The sequence below is a fragment of the Onychostoma macrolepis genome, chromosome 06 (assembly GCF_012432095.1).
Source record: "Onychostoma macrolepis isolate SWU-2019 chromosome 06, ASM1243209v1, whole genome shotgun sequence".
NCBI lineage: Eukaryota > Metazoa > Chordata > Actinopteri > Cypriniformes > Cyprinidae > Onychostoma > Onychostoma macrolepis.
Genome location: NC_081160.1, coordinates 31,680,426 through 31,700,882, shown reverse-complemented (window position 1 = coordinate 31,700,882; position 20,457 = coordinate 31,680,426). Strand labels below are relative to the sequence as shown.

General features: G+C 33.7%; 1 protein-coding gene across 3 annotated transcripts in view; it reads left to right on the top strand.

Annotated features, from left to right (window-relative positions):
• The window catches only part of LOC131542803 (cadherin-22-like), a 220,011-nt gene that overhangs the window by 94,102 nt on the left and 105,452 nt on the right, over positions 1-20,457 (top strand). For 2 of the 3 annotated variants that reach the window (XM_058779807.1, XM_058779808.1), the window contains exon 2: positions 15,750-16,658. In XM_058779807.1, the coding sequence (XP_058635790.1) occupies positions 16,431-16,658 (228 nt within the window). In that variant the 5' untranslated portion in view covers positions 15,750-16,430. Of the gene's footprint in view, positions 1-8,076; positions 8,133-15,749; positions 16,659-20,457 lie in introns of those variants that run through there. The other variant, XM_058779809.1, reaches the window with a different exon arrangement.

Here is a 20,457-nt window from a genome sequence, read left to right as displayed (position 1 = left end):
AATTATAATTAATTAAAAGTAAAAAAGAAAAGAAATGAGAAAAAAAAAAAAAAATCAACAACACAACCTGTAATTTTTTATGAGAAAATTTTGTGGGGACAAACTTGGAATGTTAAAAAAAAATATTTATTTTAATATTTGGGTTTCTTATTTTTCAGTTTTCATTTTAGTTTGTTTTAGACATTTTGTGATTTTGTCATTTATTATTATTATTATTATTATTATTACTATTATTATTATTATCATTATAAATATTTCTATATTACTTTAATGTTTATTTCAGTGTTAATTTCGTTTTCATTATTCATTTTAATTGTAATTTGTTTTAGCACTTTTATGTGATTTTGTCTTTTTTTTTTGTATTATTTCTCCATTACTTTAATGCATATTTCAACATTAGTTTTTTAATATTTAAACTTTTTTTCATTTTAATTTTAGGTTACGTTTTAGTGTATGTAATGTAGTCATTTTTTAAATTATTTTTGTAACATTTATTTATTTTTTAATTATTTCAGTGTTTTATTCATTTTAGTGCTTCATCTTAAGCTTATTAATTTTGAGTTTTATATTTTCATCTTTTCATTTTGATTTTAGTTTAGTCTTTTTTATTTTTTTATATTTCTGCATTCCCTTAATGTTTATTTTAGTGTTAGTTTTAGTAATTTTAGCACTTAAACTTATTCATTTAGAGTTAATCACCAAGACAGCCTTTCAAGTTTTTTTTTCATCTAATATTTATATTTTATTTAATTTCAGATACCACTAACATTTATATTTGTTTTATCTTTTGCTAACAACCTGTCAATTTGATTCCTGTGTGCCAATTCAAATCAAACTCACACTTTTTAAATAAAAAAGAGCCAGTTATTCAGTCCTGAATGCTGCGTGGCGATACAGTACTTATCCAAATGACCTTTCATATGGTTTTTATTTCCTCGGCCAGTTATTTTTTAACCTGTCCACACCGGTCACCATGCGTGCGGCTCTTGAGGTCACAGGAGAGTGGATTTCCACTGTTTGCCGGAACATTTCTTGGCCTGTCTGCCTTATTTTCCCCATCGTGTGGAAACAAGTCGAGCTGCATCCCTGAGCCCCTCATTTAAGTTGGCTGCGTTTGTCTAGTCCCAGCTTATTTTCCCCCTCCCTGCTCCAGAGGCGGTCGGCTGATGGTCTAAAGGTGAGAGCTCAGGCCTCGCTGACCGAATCTTGGCCTAATGGGAATCTTGTGGCCGGCCGCTCCTCTCAGCAGGGATGTAGCATGAGATGTTTCAGCTGTGTGGCTGACGTGCAGAAAGTGAACTGCACTGTGGAAGAGTTGCACATGGAGATTAATGATGAAGTGGTCAAATACGGTGTCGCCTTCACTCTTTCCTCATGTTGACGGCGGCTCACGATTGGATTGTTTATGCACAATGAAGCCTGTGCATTTTGAATAGCTTAGATTTAGGATCCACACAATAGGCTTTCGCTGGCTTATTTATTCTGCTACAAAAGGTCCTGTTTCGCTGAATAAGTTTGTGCTTTATCAAGCCTGCGGTTTTCATTTGGACACTTTCGTGGCGCTATGCATCATGACAAAATCTCATTCAGCGCTGCAATTTAGACGTTCGTCCCATTCTTTGGAATCAATACGCGAGACGCGCTGATTTGAGCATGCAATTGTGTTGAAGCTTTGAAATTTTAATGCATTAAAGTCCTAAGCTTTCAATACTGATGCATTGAAATGGCAACAGCATCCTAACTGTTCCCCAGAATTGCTCTAGTCTATCTGAAATGTGCATTATTCAAGTCAATATTCGAGTCAATCACTAGAAAAGTCTTGTCTATGGATTCTGTTTCTGTGTTCTGTTTGTTTTGAGTGCATTGATGTCAGATTCAAACATCTGCAGATGTGTATGAAGTGGCTGCATGGGTTTCAAATCAAATTAAATTGCATTCTTTTCATCTGTGCACTCTTATTAATATTTCTGATCATATGTCAGGGAATCACTATTTTTTTTATTATTTATTAAATTACTTTAATACTAATTTTAATGCTAGTTTAAGTTATTGATTTTGAATTGTTTTCATTTTATTTTTTGTGATTTTTATTTTTATTATTTTCTAATATTTCTATATTGATTTAATGCTTATTTTAGTGTTTTTGTAATTTTAATACTTCAAAATAAACTTGTTAATATTGAGTTTTATATTTTCAGTTTTCTTTGTCATTTTATTTTGTTTTAGTAATTTTATGTGATTGTAATTTTTATTTTGAATTATGTAATATTTTTAAATTGCCATGTAAGTTGTCTAAGTATTTTTAGTACTTCAGAATACATTTATTAATTTTATGTTTTATATTTTTAGTTTTAATTTCAATTTTAGTTTAAGTTTGTGATTTTATGTTAACTTTTTAAAACTTTTTTTTATATATTTCTTTAATGTTTATTTCAGTGTTAGTTTTAGTATTTTTAATTCTTCAGCATAAACTTTTTTTTCAGTTTTCATTTTCATTTTGCTTTGAGTAATTTTATGTGAATTTTTGAATATATTTTAAATATTTATATATTGCTTTCATGTTCATTTCAGTGTTAGTTTTAGTCATTTTAGTACTTCAACAAAGTTATTAATTATGTTTATTTGATTTTTTTCAGTTTTTTTTTTTTCATTGTAGTTTAAGTTCTTTTAATTTTATGTGAATTTTTAAATGTATATTTCTATATTGCTTTAATTAATGTTTATTTCTGTTCGGTCAATATTCGAGTCAATCACTAGGAATGTCTTGTCTCTGGATCAGAAATGTGTTCTGTTTGTTTTGAGCGCACTGATATTAGTATTCAGACAGCTGGAGATGTGTGTGAAGTGGTTGCGTTTGTTTCAAATCAAATTAAATTGCGTTCTTGTTGTCTGTGCGCTTTATCATGATTTCTGACGATATGTCAGGGACAAACTGTTGAGCGTCCCGATGCGAGCTGACAGCAAACGCAGAGGGGCTGTAAACACCCTGTCAAGGGCAGAGAGAGATGCTAGCGCTAACCGTGGATGCTGTCGATGCTAGTGTTGATGCTGTGATCTGTCTGTGAGGTCTCATGCTCGTCTGACGGCTAATTAAAGCTGCAATAAGTCCAGATCGCTGCTCGGATCTCAGGGCTCTGCTCCATGTGTTGTTTTTGTTGTGATTGTAATGTCGTTTAATAATAATAATAATTATTATTATAATTATTATTTTATTTTTTACATTTCTTTAATTATTTGTTTATTTATTTGTGTGTGTGTGTGTGTGTGTGTGTGAACAAAATTTACACTTAAGTTTTTTTATTTTTTTATTTTTTTTCCCCATGCATTAACAGGAAAATGTTAATGCATGGGGGAATAAAAATAAAATAAAAAACTTAAATGTAATTTTTTTTATTATTATTTATTCTACTTCTTGTCCTGTTATTTTAGTATTATTTATATGCTATTATAGTATATATTAATACTTTAAAATAGACTTTATTTTTATATTCTCAGTTTTATTTTATTTTATTTTAGTGATGTTCTTGTCATCTTTAATACTTTTGTTTATTTGTTTATTATATATTTGTTACACATTTATATTTTATTATATTATATAATTTCTTTTTTCTTTTATTTTGGTTTTGTTTTTTAGCAAATGTCAGTACTATAACTTGTTTTATTTTATTTCACTGCCACTGTTTTTTTTTTTTTTTTAATTGGTGCTTTTGTGTTTTCCTTTGAAAATATTAAACAAAAATCTTGAAACAAGATACATTTTCACTGCATAAGATATCAGGGCTGGTTTGATACAATCCATGAATAAAGTCTTAATATCGTATGCAGCATTGCTACCCAAGGAAATATATCTTGTTTTAAAGATTTGTAGAGGTTTCAGCTGCAAAGCAAAGACAAAAAGCCCTCATTAAAGATCTGAATCTTTGCCATGTGAGAAGCAGAGCTCCTGAAACAATGACATATCATGAGTACTGAATATATAACGAATACTCTGCTGTTTAGAAGTTACTGATGTGAATTCTACTTGTTATAGGGATTGTAATTCATGTTCTTTTGGAGAATGATTAGGATATTTCATTGTACAGTAGCTTGTTGTTGTAGCAATGATGTATTCTCAACAGGACAGTCACTTCAGGTGCATATGCTATTATGTGCAAGTGTAGTGTTTATGTTTGATTCATTTCATTTTATTTTAATTTAATTAAGGCATGCAATTAGCAAAAAGGTTGGGTTATTTGCCTGATGTCTTTAAAAAAAACATTTTCAGTGCATTGCAGTGATGCAGTGTTACTTTTTCCGTTATATTTTGTCAGCAGTATGTTTTAGTTAAAAGAGTTTCATTTTTGTTAAGCTGCATCATTTTTTTTTTTTTGTCTCTCCTTTGTTGCCATTGAAAATGACGAATATTTTAAAGTAACATTTTGTCATGGTTGCATGTGATTCCATGTGCCAATTTTGACTCAAATAGTCAGAAATGTATTGTTATAACACTTTCATATCCTTTCAAAGCAGTTTTACAGATATTTATATTGTTAATGTTTATATTATCTTACTATCTTCATGCCTTAAAGGGGTGGTTTACTGCGATTTCACTTTTTTCATTTTAAATAGTGTGTAATGTTGCTGTTGGTGCATGAACAGTATCTGCAAAGTTGAGGCGCTGAAAGTTCAAAGTAAGCGGAGATATCATCTTTTAAAAATCAGGAAGTTTAATGCCTACAAAAATGACTCCTATGGGACTACAACGAGATACTTCCCGGGTTGCATACGTAAAAAACCCATCAAACCCCTCCCTCTGGAACATGCAAAAAAGGGGGCAAGGCCATGTTCTGCGGCTTTGTCGAAGAGGAAGAGTTATAGTGGAGAGTTGTAGCCATGCCGTCGAAACGGTGTTATTTTCACCCAGCTGTCAGGTCTTCTGTGTTCGGGCTTCCTACGGACGCTGTAGTTCGTCAACAATGGTTAAAATTTATGTTTGATTATGTTCCTTACAATTACAATCCTAATTTAGCTCTCTGTGCTGCGCATTTTACGGAAGACAGCTTCCAGAATCTACACGAGTTCAATGCTGGATTCACACAGAAACTATTACTAAAACATGGAGCGGTTCCAACTTTAAAACAGAGGCAGCAGTTGTTGGGCCACAACCTGTAAGTAAGATTTCATAATTTTAAATGTATTTGCATGTATAATTTCAGACGTGATGTTTTAGTTTTATCAAGGACGTAAACAAATGCCAACGCTGGCTTTAGTAGCCAGTTAGTTAAATGCTATTTCGTGTGTCTATGACAAACAAACATTTTGGACCCGAATTTGTAATTATGTACTAATTTTGTAAATGTATTTTCCATGTATACTTTATGACGTAATTTTTCGATTTGATCAAGAACGTAAACTCAAGCCAACGCTGTTTGGTTATAGTAGCCAGTTAGTTCGATGCTATTTTGTGTGTATAAGACAAACGTGTACAAACTTAAAAAATTGATATGTAATCACAACAGCAAACTTCCATTCAGAAACGTTTGTAAGAGCCGTGCTTGCGGAAGTTCTGCTTGACTCTCTTCATTACCGCTTTCTGGGTCTGATTCTGGCTCAAACTGATACGGCAATATTGACACCATTATTTACATTTGACCGCAGCACATGCGACTGTCGCCCGTGAAGGGAATGGGCGTGACGTTTCCGGACAATGTGCAGTACGCAGTTTAGCCAATCACAACACACTGATCACAACTAACCAATCTGAGCCCATCGCCTGTTTCTGAGGGAGTGGTTTCAGAGAATCAGGAAGTCAACCGGTCGTTCAAATGACAGAGGAGAAAGCGGCTTACAATAAAGGTGAAATATATGAAAAATAAGGCGTTTTTTAACAAACGAAACATGAAGACATGTTATATTGCACCCCATAAACACAATCAAGCAAAGAAAAAAAGCAGGAAACCACCCCTTTAATGTTGCATCTAGGAGATTAGAGCTGGATGAAAATATAGTTACATTTTGCAATGATAAAAGCAATCATGCAGTTGAGGTTTGCTATGTGGTCTAGATTGCCAGATATGCAGATAAAAATGGATAACTTTACATGAAGAGCCGAGCAATAATGTAGTTGATATTTGTGACAAAATAAATCGTGCAGTTGAGATTTGCTATATAGTGCATTTCTACACCTCTGCAGGTGTTCTAGACCACCATGTTCTTCTGTAGGCCTGTGTAACATGTGATTTGCTGTAGTCACTGTTTGTACCAGCAGGGGTTAAATGCTGAAACCAGCCACCCAAACTCTGACCCCTGGCTGGCAGCAGTAAAGCAGAGGCCCCGGCCCCCGGCCCCCGGTGAGGGCCCCGAGGAGCTCGTGGACAGCTGTCAGCTGGATGGCCACCTCCTCGTGCCTTTGCCAGGAGCGTCCATCGGCCATCGCCCACCCTCCACGGCTGATCACCGGCCAGCACCAGGACTTTCGCTCATGCCAGTCACCCGTGAGACGAGCCACTGAGTAATTGCGCAGCTGGCAGGGAGAAAAGCCTGAGAGAGAGAAAATAATAGGGCAAGAAAGATGCAAACAGCATAGAAGCTTCTAAAGTGAATCTTAAAAAAAATAAAGGTTACAAAAAGAAGTTGTTGCAGCAAAGCAATAGAAGAACCATTTTGCAATGTTTCGGTAAAATAACCATTTTGATGGACATTTGAACCTTTATTATCCTCTTATAATAAAGAAGAACCTGTTGTGTAATGGAGAGATTCCATTGATATTACTGTAAAAGTTCTTTATGGAACCATAGATGCCAATAAAGAACCTTTACTGTTTACTATACCATACAAGTTCGGAATGATTGATTTTTTAATGTTTCTAAGGCTAAGGCTGCATTTATTTGATCAAAAATACAGTAAAATTGTGGTATATTATTTTAATATAAAATAAGTGTTTTTTATGTGAATATAGAGTAAACTGTAATTGATTGCTGTGATCAAAGCTGAATTTTCAGCATCATTACTCCAGTCTTCAGTGTCACATGATCCTTCAGAAATCATTCTAATATACTTATTTCTGATAATTATCAATGGAATAATCTGGCGTGGAAAATCTGGTAAATTACCATTCAAAAGTCTGGGATCAGTAAGATTAAAAATGATACTTTTAATTAGCAAGGATGCATTAAATCGATCAAAAGCAACAGCAAAAACATTCATAATGTTACAAAGATTTCTAATATAAAATAAATTATGTTCTTTTGAACTTTCAATTCATCAGAATCCTGAAAAATAAAATGTTTCACTGCTTCTACAAAAAAAAAAAAAAAAAATAATAATATATATATATACACACACTGTGTGTGTATGTGTATGTGTATATATATATATATATATATATATATATAAATAATGGCAGCATAACGGCAGCATAACTGTCTTCAACACTGATAATAATCAGAAATGTTTCTTGAGCAGCAAATCAGTATATTAGAATGATTTCTGAAGGATCATGTGACACTGAAGACTGGAGTAATGATGCTGAAAATACTGCTTTGATCACAGAAATAAAATACAGTTTAAAAAATAATTCACAGTTATTTTAAATTATAAAAATATTTCACAATTTTTACTGTATTTTTGATCAAATAAATACAGCCTTGGTGAGCAGAAGATACTTATTTCAAATACATTATATAATTCCAAACATTTGACTGGTAGTGTAAGAAGATGGATTTTGAGAAGATCCTGTAGGCAACAGTTGTACAGGAAGGGAGGGCTATAGAGAGGATGTGGGAGGAGGCAGCAGCAAACCACAATTAGTGTAATTAGCCATGCGGCTTTTCTAAGGCTGTGACAATATATGTCTCCTCTCATTACTTCCTGTAAGCAAACACGCAGCTTAATGAGAGGCAGCATACGCTACAGCACCATTTACTCTTGATGCTCAATCCATTACAGCCGCCACCGTCTGCCAATCGAGTCCACTTTCACCCCCGCCCCGCTCTGCTCCGCTCGGCCCCTCCAACACGCTCACTCCACTCTGCCAAGGAAACAGCGTGTCTTGGACAAGGGCTACTTCTAACCGGATCCCCATTCCAGGGCATAATAGCTGGTCTCTAGAGCTCAGAGTCGCAGCCAAATGGAAGAGTGAGGCGACACTAGAGGTATTGAGGCTTGTCCAGGTGTTTGTGAGTGCTGCTAATTGACGCCGCGTTCCCAAATATTTGGGTTTATGTGCGTGACGTGATTATCTTGTATGCCATGCTAATACTGAATCATTTTTTGAAGGGCAGCTGTGTTTGGGAGAAAACGTTGGGGATTTATTTATGCATCTTGAATTTCATGTTTATGCACACAGTGAATAATAATTTATATAGCTGCTATAGCCTTCATGCCAGTTGGCATGTTTTAAGGCTAATGATGCTTAATTTAAATGCCCTGTGCAATATCTGACAATTATTCAAAATGTATTCAATTAATATTCATTTTAATTCATTACAGTATTCAATTATTTAAAAAAAAAATAAAAGAATTTTGGGGTAACTTTTTAGTTTGCTCTAAAACAGTGTGCAATAATAATAATAATAATAATAATAATAATAATAATAATAATAATAGCAATGATACTAATAATAATAATAATAGTAAGCTATTTCAGTTATTCAAATATATGTTGTGAATATAAAATACAAATAAACAACTATAAAAATAAATATATTTAGTAGTGACTATTTATAATTATAACATTATATTATACACAGGTTTATACACAATAAATATTAGAATATAACATAACAACAGTAATTATAACAACAACAACTATTATTATTATTATTATTATTATTTTAGTTTAAATTATTATTATTATTATTAATAAAAATAATATAATAAATATGGTAATGCATCTTTTTCTAAAATCTTGTGAGTAGTTAGCTCATTAGATATGTGACCCTGGACGACAAAACTAGTCTTAAGTGTCATTCTGAATCTGAAAGCTGAATAAATATGCTTTCCATTGATGTATGGTTTGTTAGGATCGGACAATATTTGGCTGAGATATAACTATTTGAATATCTGGAATCTGAGGGTGCGAAAAAATCAGAATATTGAGAAAATCACCTTTAAAGTTGTCCAAATGAAGTTCTTAGCAATGCATATTACTAATCAAAAATAAGTTTTGATACATTTACAATAAGAAATTTACAAAATATCTTCATGGTGCATGATCTTTACTTAATATCCTAATGATTTTTGGCATAAAAGAAAAATCAATAATTTTGACCCATACAATGTATTTTTGTCTATTGCTACAAATACACCCCAGCGACTTAAGACTGGTTTTGTGGTCCAGGGTCACATACGTCATATTACATATCCGTCATTATTAAATGTCACGTACATGTTCTCTCTGTATGATTTTTAGTGAGTAGATGTCAGACTGCTGTAGTGAAGGTGTGTGGGTTCATTTATATGACCACAGTCATTAGAAGTGCATGTGGTCTGGGCTTTGATGAGAGCTTTCATGCGTTGATACATGCTTGGCGGAGCGCTTGGCAAATGTATAATCGGATGACACATCAAAACATCACACAGCCAGAGAAGAGGGCCAGTGCAGCTTATTAACCTCAGGCTATTAATTTCCAAATACTGTTTTTCTTTTTCAAATCCTCCCAGATTTTAATCAGTCTGATGTTTTGGATCTCTTCTCATTTAATACTTTGAACTACTTTGACAAAGGCAGGCTGTTTCTGACATGCGGCTCTATTTGTTGAGATTCCCAAAGTTGGAAGGAAAATGTATATAAGAGTAATAAGAAGTGCTGTGTTTGTGGCTGTTTGTGCGGAGCGTCTAATCGATTCCCATTAAAAGGATCATTGTTGCGCAGGTGAAACATTTTTTTCAAAAGAAGTCTCTTCTGCTCACCAAGGCTGCATTAATTGATACAAATACAGTAAAAATCAGTGATATTGTCAAATATTTTTGCAATTCAAAATAACTCTTTTCTATGTGAATAAATTGTAAAATGTAATTTATTGCTGTGAATTATCAGCATCATTACTCCAGTCTTCAGTGTCACTTTAACCTTGAAATCATTCTAATATGCTGCTCAAGAAACATTTCTGATTATTATCAATGTTGTTATTATTATATTATATTATTATATTATACTGGTTTAAATATTATCCATCTATAAATCTATATATTCAAATTATTATAGTATTAACTTAAACAATTATTCAGGTTATTTCGATATTAATTTATAATTAATAATAATAATTAGCCATTATTAGGATCAATTATTCATACTATATCATTATTATTATTATTATTATTATGCAGTTGTTTTTCTTGTTTTTATTGTATACAATTATACTGGTTTTAATAATATAAATCTATATATTCAAACTAGTTATTCAATTAATAATTAGATAAACTGGTGTAAATATATATATATATAAAAGTGTTGTTATAATAATAATAATAATAATAATAATAATAATAATAATAATAATAATTGATTAATTTAATATGATCCTTCAGAAATCATTCTTATAAGCTGCCCAAGAAACAGTTCTTATAATAAATGTTGAAAACGGTTGCGATGCTTCATATTTTTGTCTAAACCGTGATACATTACCATTCAAATGTTTGAGGTCAGTAGCATTATAATAAAATACTAATAATATATGACTACACTGTAAAAAGTGATAAGTTGACTTAACTTAAAAAAATTGAGGAAACCTGTTGCCTTAAAATTTTTAAGTAAATGATAATTAAAAAAATAAGTGAATTAAGTTCACTTAACTTTTAAAAAAAATTATTATTTACTTAAAAATTTTAAGACAAGGGGTTTCTTAAAGTCTTTTTAAGTACAGTCAACTTATAACATTTTACAGTGTACTTCTATTTAGAAAGGATGCATTAAATTGATAAAAACCGACAGTAAAGACATTTCTAATGTTACAAAAGTCCACAAAGGGCGAGTTGTTTGTGACATGCAGCTCTATTTTTGCGATCCTAAAGTTGGAACAGTGCTTTGAACCCCTCTCGCGAGTGCCATGTGTTTGTGGCTGTTTGTGCAAGAGCGGCTAATAGGCAGTCAGTGATTCCCATTAAAGCGATGGATGTCGTGCAGGTGAAAAGGAGATTGTTGGAGGAGAGAGAGAGCGTGCGAGCGAGTGAGCGAGGTATGGTCTCTTTCTCTTTCTCTTTCTCTGGCCTGAAGCCCATCACTCGGCGGTGATCAGTCTCCTCTCTGGCTCCGGTTGCCGGCTGTCATGGCCTCTGCTCTCCGGCTGGCGTCTGATGAGAAGTAGCAGCCATGTTTTATAATCAATCCACGACCTAATAGGTCACGAATGAGCGCGTTTTGGGTGGTAGTGGAGGCATTATGACTGTATCAGACCGGCGTTGGCGTTACACGACCGGCCTTTCCGCAGATATTCATTAATTGACGTTGTAACAGCCGAGAATGGATGACCCCAAAGAGCCAGATCCTTTAGTCAACTCGTTTACTCTCCATACCACATCTTAATAAGGGCCGAATTGTGTAAACTCATCATGAAAATTTCAACGAGTTTATAACTAGAGGGAAAATTTCTCTGTTAACTGCCCAAGAGTTTTGCGCAAACACTTGGAGAACTGCTTCAGAAGAGTGCATTCAGCCAGAGAAAATATTTGATATAAATGTTTTATAATTTATCATATGCACTTGGTCAGGCCTAATAGGAAACTCTAGATAGTCAAAAACCAGCTAATCTTGACTTGCCCTAAATAGTTTTTCTTTGAGGCGAAAGGGAATAAACAACATTACTTTGAAGTTGCCTCTTGAAGACAAGAACATTGCAGGCTAATTGGAAACATGAAAAATATTACATTAGATGAGTGCAATGCAAAAGCGTGCTTTTGATTGATTGACTGATTCTTTTGATTGGCATATTTGCGAGCGTGTGTTTTGAAGTCATAATGGAGTTTTTTTTTTTTTTTTTTTTAGGGGCTTTCTGATGTTTTCTGTTTGTAGTCGGCTGTCCTCACATGCATATTTTAAGGATCAGTTGTTTGCACTGAACTTTATTTTTCTTCGTCCTGCGTGTTTAGATGCAAAGTGTGACCCGGATCACCGCTTGACCTGAGATGCTAGTTGAAGCGGAGCTAAATGTCACACGTCATAGTCCTTTAGCATCAAAAATAGCTAACAGTAAGTGCAGAAAACCTTTTGCTGTGTTAACTAAAGAATATTCCCATTAAAAAAAAAAAAAGAAAACTAGATGGCATTGCATCGGTTCGTACTGCTGGTGGCTAATAAGCTCAATAAGCTACTCTGGTGAAAACTGTGTGTGTTTATCTTTAGGAATAAAGATCAAAACCAAAGTCGGGGTTTTTCTGTTTACCATCTGCTATAATGCTAGCATGAGTACTGTGCAATAAGATTGCAATAGGCTGGATCCCATCACTGTGTAAATTACACATGGTATTTTTAGCGTGATAACGAAAGCATCTGTGTCCAAATAGTGTCTGGACGTTTTCGCTTTGCCTGTTTGGAAATATCTCTCGGTTTGCGCTAAAACTAACTGTCTTCCTTAGAGGGTGATAATGAGGTGATTTCATCACTCAGGGGTGGTAAACATACTGTATGTGCTAGTTTCACCAGGTTCTCGAGACAGCTTTGAGCTTAAGTCCTCTAATCTTCTCTTGGACTGAAATTCGCCATCTATGATCACAGTGTTAATGCATATCACTGTCAGTTGTTTGTACAAACCTTGCATTGCTATGATCAGTGCTGGGTAGATTACTTACAAAGTGTACTCAGTTACTGATTACAGATTACATGGTGAAAATCTAGGTTACTTATTTTTGGTAATGTATTCTGAATACTTTTTAGATTACTTTTAGATTACTTTTTAACTAACTTGTTACAAACTTACCATTAAATGTACCACACTGATATCAAAAAACTATGTTTCATTCTTTGATATCAACATCATAAAATGCTTTAAACATTAATTTACTCCAGGGTTTTCAAAACTTGGATTAATGTAAGAAGTTCAGTTGACAAAAAGCTAATAATTAATTCAATCAAACTATTAATTGATTTAATTAAAACTGTAATATATATATATATATATATATATATATATATATATATATATATATATATATATATATATATATATATATATATATATATATATTATATTATATTATATTATATTATATTATATTATATTATATTATATTATATTATATATATAAACAATAACACACTAAAAAAGAAATATTTAGTTTGTTTATCTGCATGTCTATGTGACCATTATCTGACATCAAAGAACTGTGAACATGTAAATGGATGTGAACAAAGCTAAATGGTATGACACTTCTTGACAAAGATTTTTAGAATGGAAATTAAGGAGAAAAAAAATATATAAATTATGAATAATTTGCTGCCATTGTATGAATAATATGTAATCATGCAATCCATCAAAAAGTAACTGTAATCTGATTACGAGCATTTTAAAATGTAATATAATCTAATTATGAGTACTTATTTTTTAGAAGCTGATGTAATCCAGATTACATGTAATCAACCAGAGGTGGACGAGGTACACAAATCAAATGCTTGAGTAAAAGTATAGATACCCTAATAAAATATCACTCCAGTCAACTAAAGTACTAATTTTCAATTTTACTTGTCAAAGTACAAAAGTACTTGATTTTTAATGTTAAGTATTAAAAGTAAAAAGTATTGATTAATCAGTGTTTATTTTGCAATTCTGTATTCTCCTGCTAAAAATACGCCATAACACTGATAACTACTACAAAAAATTACTGATAATTCAAGTGTGCAAAAAAGTAAAAATAACAAAATATACCATATAGTACTGTATATAGAAGTGAGGAAAAACAAAAACGTGTGCCAAATATAAACATTCAATATATGTATGTTGGGCAAAATATGTTAAGATTTACAGTAAAGAAGAATGCTATGCAAACACTGCAAAAAAAAAAAAAAGTTGCATGGTCATTAATTTAGCTTTAGCTCACAAACAACAGACAGCCATGAGCTAATAAATGCTAAAGTTCGGCATTAGTAACTTACTTTTCGTGCATGCACTCAAGATCCGAGGATCTCACATTTGTTTGATTTCTGTGTATTGTTAACTGGCTCGCTTTCACCGAATCATTTGAATCGGTGAGTAGTTGACTCGAGAAGAGATCCAATCGAATCTTCATTGCGATTCACAAACCGATTGAAAAGAATCAGCTCGTTTCAGACACCACGTTTTCCACGTTTTTACCAAAATAAAAACACTCCAGTAAAGGACAGATACTTGAAAATCATACTGAAGCACAGTAACTGGCCACCTCTGGTTACTACCCAACACTGGCTATGAGTGTTTAATTTTTCACCCTCTTTACAAGGTCGTTTCTCTTTCGTGGATGCTTCTGTAAGAATGTCTTAGCTAGACGACGCAAACGGCTCATTGGCCTTCCTCCAGACGCGAAGCCGCAGCAACCGTCTGCCAAAGGTTAAACAACCAATATCCTGAAGGGCCTTTCTTGGCCTGCGCTCGTCCGCAGGAGCTGTAATCTTTTAGCCTTGAGGTTGTGACATTTCAGCCATACTAAATGTTGTTGTTTTTCTCTTATTCTGAAAGCCTCAAAGACCATTAATCATTTCCCCGGCCCAATGGCGCTTTGGCTGATGCACAATGGGGCCATAGCTTATCTTCACCTTCCTGACCAGTGTTTGTTTTAAGCGTTAGGGTTGCCGCTCTAATGGATTGAATTAATTGATTAATACTTTTATCCAATTAGTGCTCCCTCATGCAATTAATCAGATAGCCTCGAGTGTAAGCGCCTGCCGTGGGCCGCAGCTCGGCAGACAGATGCTTTGGGCTCAAGTTCGTGATATATAAACCTCCCTTTTTCCTTTTCCAGCCACACCTGGGTCTCTAACACAGAAGACATTGCTCTTGGGCTTAGCACATTATCCGGATTCTTGCTGAGCACAAAGTTTCTGCTTTGAGAAATGTTTTCAGGTAGATCACCTAAATGAAGGTGCGTTTTCTTGCTGCAGTCCTGTGGAATCCAGGAGAAAATCAAAGAATTTAGATCCGCGAACGCTTTAAAAGCGTTTTGTGTGTCGGGGAGGATGGCAAATTCACTGTAGCATGTATCGAATTATGTATTTGTTTAACAAGAATGAGAATGCCATAACAAGAAGTCAAGGATCGATACAGTTTGTTCCACTATTGATATATTGTATCTGGATCCCGTTTTGAAGCAGCATAGTCAGCTATAAGTTTCCATTTGGTGCCTTTTTCCCTTTTCATATGTTTATTTTGCTTCTGTAAGTTGTTATCTTTGCTCTTTAATAATAATAATGGAAATGGAAACTTAAAATAAATAAAATATTGAAATTAAATTAATAAAAATAATTATTAAATTGCATTTTATATTATATATTATTAAATATACATTATTATAAAATAAAATAAAATATTAAAAATCTAAATAATAATATTCAAATTATTAAACTGTGAAAACTGTGCTGTAAATATTTCACTCCAAAAAATAGCATTCATTTTCTCATGACCTTTCTTTTTCTCAACTAGGCAGTGCTGGTCATTGGTTAATGTTAACTAGCAGTCAAATATCATCTTAGTTCGCTCTGTTAGTTAGTTAGCTCTGCATGGCCAGCTATAAGTTTCCATTCAATGCTTTTTCCCATTACATAAGGTCTTTTGCTTTTCTAATCAGTTATCTTTGTTCTGTTACAGGTGATCAGATGCTGAGGTCGACATGAACGCACCCGTGTCAAACTCTCAACCCTGCAGGTCAAGAAGTACCCACAGCGCGTGGATCTAGATTGGGATAATAATGCCTCTGATTTTGAGGAACATTTTGCATCCATGAAATTTGAGGATTGCTTTTTTGTCTTTGGGATGTGAAGCACACAAATGGAAATGAAATGGAAAACGGTTGGATTACACCCTTTTTGTTAAAGCAGTTATAAATTTCCAGGCTCACAATGGGATTGCCAAGATTGAACCATAAAACGACATTTTTTTGACATGTTTGCAGTTTCGTCCAGTAGCTGTTCAACTTAAAACTCAACTCGAGCACAGACATGACTTCAATGGCTTTGTGATTGGAACCGGTCATTGAGAATCCCAACACAGATATCAAAACGGAGGAGTTATAGCTGTGCATCACCGAAACGGTCTCATCTTCCCTAGAAATATTCCTCTTAAATGCTCTCTTGAGGACCTGGTGGCCTCTGCGATGACCAAAAAGCTATTGGATTTATAGTTTCATTGAGCAGCAGCGAACTCTCGTTTACCTTCCTCAACCCCAGAGTCAAGGAGCTTTTCTCAAGCAATCAGGCGGTTGGGTAGAAAGCTTCATCTTGAACGAGTTTCTAACTTCTGCCCCATGTAGAGACGAGAGCGTTTTCAAACATGGCTCCCCACTGGAGAGGAGGAGCTCAGGTTTTGGCAGTGACTCTGGGAATTCTGCAGTGCTGCGGATGGCTGTCCGGTCAGACCATAAGGACTAGTGTTGGGATGATGGGAAGACGTCCAGATCAATGGCCGATGTCCCACGAACGGGTGAAGAGGGGATGGGTGTGGAATCAGTTCTTCGTCGTGGAGGAATACACCGGGACAGAGCCCCTTTACGTCGGAAAGGTAGGACTGCAGAATGTGTTTTTGGTTGCATGCTTACTGCTTATTTTTCCATGCAGGAAAAAATCTATAGCTGGACAATGAAAGCCAAGAAAGATGCGTGCGCTGTGCATTTAAATGAGCCAATTCTCAAAGTGTGCGGATGGCATCAGGCTAGTTGACTAGGACAGATCAAGCTCAAGTTTGGTCATAAGGCTTGAATTTCTTCTAGATGTATGTGGGCCAAACTAAAACGGCTTCTCTTAAGATCTTATTATGGGATATGCATGTCTTTGGCATTAGCATCACTGAAAAGGTGATTTAGTGTGCATACATATATATATATTTATTATACACACACGTTTGTTTATAAGTTGTGTGCAGCCGGGCACTATCACAACATACAGTATTTGGGTCTAAGACAAATCAAAACAAATAGAAGTTGTATACAGTCATGTTGTACATTAGAATGTGTTCTGTTTATTTTTTTTTTTTTTTCCTGAGCAAAAACTACTGACTATAATACATTTTTACCATCATTTACAAAAGACACCCCCTCCAGAAACGTCATTCAGCGTAGTTTCTATACCAGAAAATCTTGTTATATTTCGAACAACAATGATTCGATGATATTAAAAGAGGATCACAGTGTGGCCCCTAAAATATTAATTAATTGTCATTTTAAATCTTTCCAATCTTTGCCACTATCTTTCAAACCACTAGGTTTTGCCTATTTGCCAGCAAGAAGTTTTAAATAATTTAAAATAACAAAATTAACAAAAATAAGTATATCTCATTTTTTTTTACATGCATATATCTTTTACGCTGAAATGACAATGAAACATTACTTCACCACTTTTGTTATTTTTCATTGCTATTTGAAACATCGAATTAGACACTTTAGACACTTGTATTTATTATGTTTTCTATGTTTATACAATGTGCTTTAGTACGTTTCATTTGATGTGGACACCAAAATGGGACGTCTCATTTTTGAACTATTTGCAATGATTTGTGGCAATTAACATTTATACTGAAAATTGTGGTAATTTTAATGATATTTTGAATGTTATTTTATTTTTATTTTTTTTATATTTTTTTAAGATTAAAGAGTCCATTGCAATCAATCAATTTTCCTTTTGCAAATTTATCAACTGGAAATGTTCATGACACGCTCTTTGTAGCATTTTTAATATATTAAGCTTAATTAAAAATTGATTGGTAAATATTATATATTAATATTCATGTCTCGGATCAATGGTATCTTGATATTTCTTTATTTTTAATGCATGTATGTGTGTGTGTAGCTATATAGTAATTGTTTGAGCTGTATTGCACAGCAGTAGTGTGTTGTAGAGATATAAGTGACTAGTGCAGTAATTCATTAAGAGATTGTAAGTGTGCCAGGAAAAGAGGAGCTGATGTCTAAATGAGAGCCATAAAGGATGATGTGGGAAATGGAAGGGGTATTCTGGAGAGAGATGATTTTATTAATAAAATTAGCCAGAGTTACTGCTCCCTGTGAAGTCAGTCAGGCCGTGAGCCCAGACTATTAATAGGGCTGCTAGTGTTGTGTGTCTATTGCTCACCATATCACAGACTTTAATTAGGGTGATATAGAATTAAATATGACCATTGCCTTTTACCAATGACGGCTTTTCTCTTTCCTCGCTCCAGCACTGTCCTGTGATTAATCTGCAAATGAAATATCATTTTTCTAAACGTTTGGCCTCTGCATTGGCAGCTGTCTTCAATGCATTTGTAAAATGAATTTCACTTAGCCTTGCGTTATTATATAAGCGGTTTTATGCGTCTATATTACGCTGCTTGACTATAATATGTGTTGAGTTTGCAGTCTAATAACATTCAATGTACTGTGCAGTGCAAATTTAATGCCACAAAAACAACTTTTGAAACAATACTGTGCATTTGTATGGACACATTCACATTTTTTCCCATGAAATCTGGCAAATCAAACAAAAAATGTCACGTTACAGAAGTAAAATGGGTTCTGAATAACATCTCATGTTGAGAATTGTCAAAAAGTTTGAACTTTTTAAAATTGAGTCCTGCTGTAGTGACCTGTTAGATGAATAGATGAATAGTTTTTCCTTCTTTCTTTCTCTTTAATCAGACTGCACCTGCTAAACCTTTGTTCCTGCTGGAGTGGCTTCGATGTCTCGTTCATTCTTTTAATTTAATAGCTTTAATTGCAGCCATTAACTTTAAGCCCAATAATGCTTCATTATAACGCCAGTCTTTCTTCAGCAGATGTCTTGTGTTTTTGTCTGCAAGGAATGGTGCACTTGCATTCACAAAAGCCTCTGGTGACCTTATGCTATTTACATTAGACTTTCAAACCGCATCGACTCAAAAGGCTTGTCAGAGAATCACGGACATCCTGAAGGTTAATTCTACGCATCAGTCCCTTTTCTGCAAAAAGCTCTGTAAGAGAGAGTGAAAGTTGCAATATTTCATGGCGAAAAGGCCACTGCACCATTTTTCCCCTCCAACTCAAGCCCAAGTCCAGACGTATGTAAACCTCGAGTCGATAAATATTAGAAGTCTCTTTGCAGGGAAAGGCAGCAGGGCAGCAAAAATGAACAGTGGAAAGAGAGTTTTTACACGCCGAACACCGACAAGAACATCCCGCCATATGGGCAGCGCAGCAAAGTGGAAAGATTTCCACTGCGCTTTGAAAGTCTGCCAGCCTCCTCCTTCAGACGAGCGCCGAACATTGATTGATAGGATTTGAACGTGTAGAGCTGAGACGCTGAACAGACGGCAGCGTTCATAACGCGCATGCCAAGGATGTCTGAACGTGTTCAAATAATTTCCTGCAGACTTGGGTGAATCGTTCAAACTTTCACGCAGGATTATTTTTGTGTCTGAAAAAAAGGTTGAGTGTACAGTATTTGTTTTATAAACTATTATTTATTCAACAGTTAGGATTGGGAATAGTTTGGAACTGTTTAATCTGTAGGGGAGTTTGCTTTCACTCATTGCTATTTAGATTTTTATTTTATATTTTATATACTAATATAGTTTTTTTTATTAGCTTTTATTTCTTTATTTTCATTTTTAATATTATTATAAGTTTTTTTTGTTATCTGCTTTTGTCATCATTATTATTGCTATATTTTAACTATTTAGGATCAATTTTTTTAAATATATTTTTATTTATTTCTTTATGCTTCAAGTTTTTTCAGTTATGTTACTTAATTGTCCTTTAGTGTACATTTTTAATCTAGCAATTACTATTTTATTTTACTGAAGCTTTATTCAAAATCAAATTTTGTATAGTTGTTTGTTTTTAATTAAAATACTACTACTACTACTAACAATAACAATAACGATTATTATTGTAAATAATTATTGTAAATAATTATAAGTATTAAATAATTAATTATATAAGTATTAAATAATTATACATCTTTATTATTGTTGTTGTTGTAAATAACTAATATTGTAAATAATTAATTATTAAATGATTATAAATAATAATGATTATACATTCATTATTATTAATACTAACATTATTTTGTATTTAGTAGTCGTCGTTTTTGTTTTGTTTAACAATAATAAACATGTTTCTCCCCCTTTAAAGTACAACATTGATCCACACATTGCTTATTGAATTTTAGTATCAGGTTAAAGTTGCGCCCTACTTTGAGTGTTTCATCTTCATAGTCTGCATTAGTAATAATTATTAGTTTCATACCCTCTCTGCCTCATAAGCATCTCTGTCTGACAGGCCAAAACTCCTGGATAAAAATGTATCAGGATGTTCATGCAAAATCTCTTTATCCATGAATTGTAATAG